Below are 9,243 nucleotides of genomic sequence, written 5' to 3'. Positions count from 1 at the left end.
CCATTTTACTGGACTAGTGGAAGAGTACATGAGTGGTGTGATGGAAATAGGTTGGGCCATGTTAATTTCAGACTCCAAACACTGGGATTTAAACCCCAATACTCCCCCAGTGAACACTGTGCTCCATTCACAGTCAAGGGCATGGCCTGGACCATCCTCTGGTCTCAACAGGTCCTGTTCACACACAATTCATCTGCAACTTAATCGCCACACACAAGGCAAAAAAACCCTCAGATGATGAGATTTATGTTCTCTGAACAAAATGGAGAAATCAACTGCACTTCAGTGCATATTGCTGAAATGGGAACCACTGGGCCTGGGAGAAGATGAGTCACTCTCAGGTGCTCTCCTTGGGGCAGCAGGGAGAGCAGCACTGCTCCCTGCTTCCACACAGCCTGCTGCCATCCACAGCACTGTCACCCTGCCTACTCCTCCAGGGATTTTCCCAATTTTGAAAAGGGATATCCATAGCAAAAAAAAAAAAAAAAAAAAAAAAAAAAGTATTAAAAATCTACACCAAAAAAGCAGATGAAAAACACACATCTACAAAAAGTAATAAATAAAGAAATCCCGCAAAAATCCTCAAGCATAAAAGAAAAAAACTCTGCAATTTAGAAAATCAAACTTACCCAAAAAACTCCAAACTCACCACATTTCAAGGCAGACAGAGATGGCTCTGCATCTTAACCACCTCCATGGCTGTGCTAAGGAGTACAAAAACAGCCTCTGGGGAGCAAATAGCAACTTTCTGTTTACAAGAGAAGAAACTGCAGAATAATCTATTTTCCAAAAAAACAGGAGGTGAAAAAAAGATATCCCCCTAAGGCTCAACTGCCAGGGCATCAGGTACCTGACTGATAAGTGAAAATGTTCTGCTAAAATACATCAAAGATAAGCTGCCACAGCCATTTCTACTTCCTCGGGGAAAAAAAGCTTCACACACTTTGGGTTCTGCAGGCTGGAAGAAAGGTGATTTAAGGAAGTTCTCCCTGGAAGACACAGAAGGAGATACTGGATCAGTAATTTTAAATGAGAGGAAAGGAAAGCAGTCAATGGACTGCAGGCAGGTTAAGGGCAGTCTAGACTCACAGTTTTCTGTAAATCTGACTGAGGTGCATGTTCAGACTTACTTCCAGCCAAGATGACATTTCAGGCTGGAGGCAACAGGCTCCCAAGCAAAAGGGACATTTGGAAGAATCCAGCAAAACCTCAACAATATGGTCAAAGTACATCTGTGCTGTAGCATATTCCATCTCAAAATGCAGAATTCTTCAGGATCATTAAGCAAACCCCTTGCCCCTGAAATAGCCACCAAATGTAGAAAACTGAAAGAAAAAGTCCACTTAAATTTCAAACTTATTTTTTTAATGTCTTAAAAAGGTCACAAGATTTCTTTCCATCTTATTAATAAATTTTATTTGGACAAGTAGAGAACAACTTGTATCACAACAGCTTTTAAACAACATGATTAGACTGCAGCACTCCAAGGAGGCTCACAGATATGTACAGTATATGAAGAAAAAAGTTGCACCTTCAGAGCTGATCATGATCAAGTTAAAAATACCTGACTTAAAGTACATGTGCTAATAAATTTCCTTTAGGTCATGACCAGCATGAAAATAATTAGGACACAGGTACTCAGCAAAGTTTTCTGCTAATGGATACAGCAATATGCTGCATTTAAGGATTAAAATCAGATTCTAGTTTAGTGTTAGCACTGAGCCCTTAAGAGAAATCCAAATTTCTACTTTTCCCATTTACAAACATCAAAGCTATTCCCACTTAAGGGTGTGCCCAGCTGCACACAAATCAAGTCCTTGACTGATATAAACTTTAGCTCTAATACTGGAGGTCTCAGTCCCTGTACAAACTCGCCTCTCTGGCCATCCTGCCCATCAGCTGCTACAGAAAATACTTGCTAAGTTAACTCCTCAGGAGAAACAATGCAGGTCTCTGGAAATCATCACGTCCTTTCTACAATGAAAATGATCTGCCAATTCAAGTTTCATTTGTTCAGGAAGACAGAAGATTTAAGGCTTCGGTGGCAAAAATAATCCTCTGAGCAGTGTTTTTCTAAAGTCAAGCTGACACAGGTATCTTTACTTTGCCTTGACTTAAAATCCCTGGTTATCAGGTTTAGATAACATCCACCTGTTAAATCTGGCAAGAAATCCCTCCTTCCAAAGAGGTTGCTCTAAATCAACCATTTTAGAAGCATTTGAGGATAGTTGGTTTAATTTTTTTTTTTAATTATAGCAACATTGGGAACTTAGTAAGTTGATGAAGCAGTGCTCATGGCATCATCTGCAATTTTGGTACTGGCAGGGTGGATGCTTGCAAAATACTTGACATCACTGTCACCATCCATTTGAAGAGCCATAATTGTTTGTTCCACAGCTTCTTGGTGAGAGTTGGCAGAATTCAGGAAATACTCTGTAAGACAAAATGCACAAAACTTATGGGAGGAAAGGGCAGCAGATACTTCAATGCCAGCCTCAGCGTACCCCATGAGACACAAAATTTCAGAGGACAGTGCACTCTTGCAGTCCAGCTGGAATATCTGAGCAGGCACACAAGACATTTCCAAATATATCTATGAATTCACCTTAAAAATTATTTAATGTTTCAGAGCACAGTTGCTCTAATGATGTTGCACAAGTACAGGATTTCTACAGCCCTTCAGTATAAAAGGGTGCCAAACTCCATGGACAAAGAGGAAGGAAAAGCCTGGTACAACTCCAGATGAGAGTGCTTGTATTTGTGACAGAGGAAAGATACCATCAACCCATGGCCATGCCACTCCATTTCCCTGCCAGCCCTGCCAAATAATCATCAAATGATAGATCTAAGATAATATGAAATAAGAGTGGAAGAAGTTCCAACATTCGACATAAGGTGCAAAAAAGCAATGTAACTAAAAATGGCTCACAGGAAGATTAGTTGAGATCTGAGGTTTAAAAACTCCTGAACTGATTTTTTCAACCTGCCTTCCCCAACCTATCCACCCTCCCTAATCATACACAGAACACCTTTGAGGCAGAGACTACCTGCCATAAGTTTAAGTAGTGGCAATGCAGAATGGAGGTGCACTGTCCATGTGGGGGACACAAAAACACCAATGCCACGTGAGAGCAGGAAGAACAGTGACATCCTCGGCACAGAAGATAAATCTGCCCATCAGCTGATCCACCTCAGCTGCCTCCATATGCTTCCTCAGTCAGCATGCACAAGGCAGCTCCCAACAGCTCAGCAGTCCTCAAGCCAGTGTATGGTGTTGAGAGTGGAAGTGACCAGAAATGGATGAAGTATTCCAAAATGGACACTCAGCTGTCTTAGAAAATAGCCTAATACTTCTAATGCTGATTTCCTTTGCTTTCCTTAACAGTGCTTTGGGCTCTGAGCACTGCTGACTCTTCTGGCACCTGCAATGCACTGGGGATGCTTTCTTAAGCACACTCTGCAATTTGAGAGTTGCATGTCTTATTTCCCTGAAGAGAATCCAGAGAAGCTTTCTTCCCACTGCTACCATAAAATATCAAGCCCAAACAACAGTCATCTCTTCTCCCCCAGTGAGAAAAAACAAATGGTAGTTTATATTTGTGTATATTTTTCTGTCTTATTACACAAAACATCAAATTTTTTTATTTTCTAAACTAAATAAAGGGCACTGTTCAACAATTTCACAGATGCTAGTTGCTCACTTGTGCTTTCTGATGACACCTCTACCAAGTAGTTTATTCATGGAAAATGACACCAAAGGAACAGGCTGGCATATGAGCAAGAACTCATTTCCCCAGCACTACACAACAGCAGGTTGTACACCACAACAGGGTCATAGCTTCATGTCAGCCAAGGTAACATCTCACATCAAAGAGACAGTAAAAGCAACAGCAGCCCACATCTGATGTTGCTTCTTCTTTCCCAGTTGAATTTAGGAAAACTGAGGGACAAAAAAACCCTGTGCAGTCAGCCCATTGCAACTCTTTCTGCCACTAACCTTTCTCCAAAAGGGTTTGCTTCAATGTTTTTGCAAGTAGGACTCGAACATTTGGAACCTTGTCAGATGCCAAGTGCAGTAAATGTGGCAACAGATGCACAGCAAACTGGTCCATGGGCAGGCAGTCATCTTCACTGATACTCTGGCAGGAACACAGAGGCAACTTCATTACATTTCAGCACAGGGAGGATGAAATCTCAACACATAATCAGAAACCTGGAACTCCCTTTTTTCCCTTTTATTATTTTTTAATCACTGTACCACTTGAGAACCGGAGAGAAAAGCAGAAGACCTTTACAATCCTTCTCACAGTTAATTTAGTCTTTGTTTAAACTAGACTCTCTATTCAGACAAAAATGGTTAATATCAATAAACACCTCTTATACCAAAACATTTCTCTAAATAAGCTCAAAGCTCACATTTCTCCAAACACTTCAAAGAACTGTCCACCTGGGCAGGAGCCACAGTGGCTCCCAGTCTGCACCTCTACTACAGCCTCCAAATTTGACCATTTCCTTGGGATCCCAGCTAGTTTCAACTCCTGTTTGTTTTGCTGAGAATGCACTGGCTTTCACCAAGCTGCACAAGCTGATTGAAAAGGTACAGGCAGCATCTACTCATTGATTTCTAAAGATTTATTACACCAATCTCATTTCATACTGAGCAACAAAGTAGCTTCCCAACTCAGAGATTATTTTGCTACACTTATGCTCTATATTCAATATCAGATTTGATGACCTGGTGCTAATTTGCTGAGCTAAAGATGCAGTCAAGCTCGCCTATGGAGAAAGAGAGGAAAAAACAGCCATGAAACTATTCCCTTGGAAACAATGCTCTCAAATATTCACCAGTATAATGCCAATGGACAGCTGGAGAGTTCCAGTCCCTTTAATTCTGATTACCACCACCACCACTCAAGCAAAAACAAAAAGCAAACAAACAAATCAACTTCCCCAAAACCCCCAGAATAGAAATGAGAAGACATTTCACCTGGCAAATAAAGACAAAAGTCTGCCGACCAGACCATTTGTGGCATCTACAGAACTTTTCAACAAGTTCATTCATGAGGTCTATCACAAAGGTTGGTGTTGAAGCCATGTACAGCTTTTTTACCATTTCACTAACCTTGAAGAAATGAGAAGGAATAAAAAAGTAAATTAAAAAATTACCCCCACCAACAGTCAGAAGTCTGACACCCTAAATTTATGTAGATTGCTTTACCAGCTTGTAGGAAATCCAGCGGACAGAGGACACTTTGTCTGCACAGAGGTTGAACGCAATGGGCCGCAGGTAGTCATAGATGTCCCTGGCACTGTACAGGTCCAGGAGCAAAATCAGCTGCCTACAAGATGGAAGAACAACCAAAGACAGTGTGTCACAGTAAGAAAAAAGGCAGCTGAACTGAGTACCATCATTTACAGGACAATACTTATCAAAATTGCAATGTTGACATAATGAAGTTATGGGAAGCAAAATCTATTTTTTAGTGCCATCATCTTGAATGTGGGTAACTTGCAAATATCAAACTAACAATACAACTGCTGGGAATTTTAAGCAAGGGGGACATATGGAGGAGGAGAAGGATCATCTACTAATCAAAAATTAAATTAGGAATAACACTGAAAAACATCTATAATATGATTTTCACATTTTTAAATATCCACGACAATAAAAATAATCATTCTGAAAAGCACATACTCAGCCAGCTCAGCACGGAAACGCCAGTTCCTGCTGTTATCAGTCACCAGGAATTCCTGAAGCTGATAAAGATACTCTCGTCTTTTGTCAACATGAAGAAGCTGAAACAGTAAATACAAACTTACATAAAGAGCTACAGGCTACAATCAGCAGACAGAACAAGAGCTTTAAATACAACTAATGAAACACTCTGTTTATTTAAAAAACCTTAAATCTTCAGCAACAGTGTTGCTTTCCTGGGCTAAACTGTGTAATACTTAAGACTGTAAAATCACATGGGGCACTACTGAAAGGAAAATGTGACAAGCCTCTTCTTTTACTAAGAAAGAAGGTGTAAATAGTAAAGATAGTTTTAGGATTTGTGTCTCTCAGCTCCAGAAATGAGGCAGTTACAAAGCAACCTCTACAGAAATTTGACAAGTAAGTCATGTAGGCAGATTATTAGAGCAAAAAAAAAAAAATCATATACTGAATAAACATGAAGAAAGCTCTTCAGAGAAAATCAAGCAGCACCAACACAGATCTCTTGCAACATACATCCCAGTATTCAACAGATATCTAACTCCCACAGAGTTACATGGGTAGGACACAGACATACCTTCAGGAAGTCATGCAAGTGCTTAAGCACACCTATCCTCACTTCATCTAGGTCCTTCAAAAAGCCATTGAAGACAGGAACTAAATCTCCAGCTGTAAGCTGGTCTCCAAGGATGACAGCAAGCTCATGTATGGAAAATGCCAGTGTCCGCCGAACCTTCCACTGCAACACAAACAAATCAATGTTATTGATCCAAAGGGCTCCAGGCAAACCTGAGGGTCAGTATCCAAGCTGGACTCCCAGCAAATTCCACTGCTTACAAATATCCTTATAGTGCCTCACATAACAACTGAATATTACACTGGAAATTTAAAATGGGAAAAAAAAAAAGGAAAATTGAAGAGAAGACAAATGACAAGGTATCATTTCTTCCACCTCCATATCAAGGAACTATTCAAATATAAGTAATCAAAATATTTTAATTTTCTTGGTGCCAGGAAGCAAAATAGTATTCCTGACATGAGTGCTCTTGCACACATTATTTATTGCTTTAAATTCTTCAGCATAAATTAGTTTCACGCTACTATTGTCTCATTCTATTTTTAAAATTAAAAGAGTAAGACATATATCCCACAATATTTCAGCTGGGATATTTTAGCTTCCATAATAGGTAACGTTTCTTCCACACTTGATGCCCAGCAGCCCAAGGACCAGTGGAGCTATCAGACACCCTAAAATGAGGGCACATTGTTTAATTCGAGTAATTTCAAAAAAAGTCTTTTAAAAATAAAATAGTATCTATTCTTTAGCCAGCACTTTCCAATTAGCATGGGCACTGCTCTTTTGCCCTGGTTTGGTGATCCAATCATAATTCAGATTAGACTGGTGATAAATTCTGGACACTTCTGAACACAGGGCAATTTGTTTTTACTTGTGTTTTAAATTATTAGCTGGTTGTTTTTAATGGCTGTAAAGGGGCCTGGAAAAAATGAGCAATAGCCATGTATAAAATTACTCACAATGTATCACTGAGAACTGCTGCTCTGACAGAGCAAGCAGCAAGTTCAAGGGAGGTGAAGCAGTCTGAGAATATTTAAAAAAATAAAAAGAGCATCTCCAAAAAAGGAAACAAAGGAGGTCTGGGAAACAACTGTAAACCACAAAATGCAGAAAGCCACCTCCTTACCACCTGACAAGGAAAATGCTGCTATTTCCAGGATTTGTTTTTACAGCAGCAGTGCTGCTGCATGGTGATAGTGATGTTATTCCTGTATGACTAACTGGATGTGGCACCAAGGCCTGGTGTGAGGCTGACTCACCAAGCTCCAGACATGCCTGCAGGGGCATGTCTGCTCACACAGCAGCACAGCCCAAATTCTCAAACCTAGGAGGCTCCCAGACACTGCCATAAGATCTCAAGCATGCACAGAAAATCAGAAACCTGTCCTCATTTTCCTACTGGAGATCCATCTCCCACTCTAACCTGCCCATTTCTTTACTACCTGAGCACCACACTCTCTGCTTCCTCTAAAACAACTACTGCACCATCATTCCTTATAGGATAACACCAGGGATGGAAAGCTCTGTGTAGAAAGCACAGCAGCCCAACATCCAGCGAACAAGAGAAACCACTACAGAGGTTGCAATTAGTCTTTGTCACATCTCTCAACTTCAAACTGTTCACTGCTTGAGCTCACCTGCATGTCAGAGGCCAGAGTCTCGTAGGTGTCCTTCAGGCAGTGCCAGTTCTGCCTGCCCAGGGTCAGAGCCACGCCGGGCAGGCTGTAGGCGCAGTGCTTGGCAATCTCGGTGTCCACTGTCTGTGCGCGGGACGGATCAGTCATGGACAGGTACTGATCCAGCAAGGCTTGAGGTACAACATCCTGCAGCAGGAGAAAGGCACAGCATACACACCATTTTCACTTACTCCTCATGAGGCTCACTATCATTCCAGGGCACTCTTGTTCCCCCACAACTACAGAATATTATTTAATTACAGTGTCTTAATAAGAGCACAACCCTGCTCTTCTAAGCCTTCTGATGTTTACATTTTTGTAATGGAGTTTCTCATGCACTTTTCACATAAATAATGATTGTTTTGCATTCCTTTCTAGAGGAAGAGAAATTTGATGGACTGTTGGTTTGACCAGTGTGGCTGGAGAGGTGGCAATTTCATCCTCCAATCCATGGTCACTCTTGAAAGTCTATAAATATTGGAGTCAGAAATAAACTACGCTCTTTTTACCTTAGACCTTTCAGTTTCTGTGTGTCATTCATTCTGTGTCCTATTCTGACACACAACAGTTTTGTATGTGCTAAGTTCCTCCAAAAGGTTCCAAAGGAACAATAACATGACTAGGGGCTATTTGAAAATACACAGACCAACTCAAGAGAGGAGCAAGTGGACAAGTCTCCTTAGGGAGTCTAGGAAATGGAAAGACTGCATTCCACCCTTTGCAAACATTCAGGCTCACATGTTGTGCAAATTGGCCATTTTGTGTTATCCATAAAGACAGGTAAAACAGCAAATTATGTGACTTGCTCAAAAAAACCTTTCCTAATTCTCTCAAAATCTTGACAAGGTGGAGAGAAGAAAACTAAATTAAAATGCCTTGGGAGGCAGGGAAATGGAGGGAGCAGACTACAGTGTGTTCAATACTGCATCCTAACTCCTTGGACACTCAACAGGGAGAAAGAGGCTTCTCCGGAGACAAAGAGATCTGTGGTGAAGAACTATCCTTCTGTCCACTGAGGAATCAAAGCATCTGAACCACAATTCTGTGAGAACCTCTTTACTACTGCCTTTGCTTCAGCTGTGTCAGGGACTGACTCTATGAAGGGGTGCACAAGAGCATTTGCCTAACACAGCTGCTGAACAGATCCATGGACAAGAACAAGCCAGGGACTGAGATTCTCACTCAAGGAGTCACACTGATGCACAGTGGCAATGTAATGTTGTTCCAGACTGTGGAACAACAGACACTTGATTCCTTTTGGAAAAAAAAACAGA

At 41.0% G+C, this 9,243-nt stretch overlaps 1 protein-coding gene across 4 annotated transcripts in view; it reads right to left on the bottom strand.

The window, feature by feature from the left end:
* Positions 1-1,343: 1,343 nt before the first annotated feature.
* The window catches only part of PPP4R1 (protein phosphatase 4 regulatory subunit 1), a 63,112-nt gene continuing 55,212 nt past the window's right edge, over positions 1,344-9,243 (bottom strand). For all 4 annotated transcript variants that reach the window (XM_058019521.1, XM_058019540.1, XM_058019549.1 and 1 more), the window contains 7 exons: positions 7,931-8,116; positions 6,294-6,455; positions 5,696-5,796; positions 5,219-5,339; positions 4,988-5,122; positions 3,998-4,139; positions 1,344-2,433 (listed from right to left, as the gene is read on the bottom strand). In XM_058019521.1, coding sequence (XP_057875504.1) covers positions 2,270-2,433; positions 3,998-4,139; positions 4,988-5,122; positions 5,219-5,339; positions 5,696-5,796; positions 6,294-6,455; positions 7,931-8,116 — 1,011 coding nt within the window. In that variant the 3' untranslated portion in view covers positions 1,344-2,269. The remainder of the gene's footprint in view (positions 2,434-3,997; positions 4,140-4,987; positions 5,123-5,218; positions 5,340-5,695; positions 5,797-6,293; positions 6,456-7,930; positions 8,117-9,243) is intronic.

This window comes from Melospiza georgiana, chromosome 1 (genome assembly GCF_028018845.1).
Source record: "Melospiza georgiana isolate bMelGeo1 chromosome 1, bMelGeo1.pri, whole genome shotgun sequence".
Lineage (NCBI taxonomy): Eukaryota > Metazoa > Chordata > Aves > Passeriformes > Passerellidae > Melospiza > Melospiza georgiana.
Note: the sequence above shows the minus strand (reverse complement) of the source record. Positions and strands in the feature narration are given on the sequence as shown.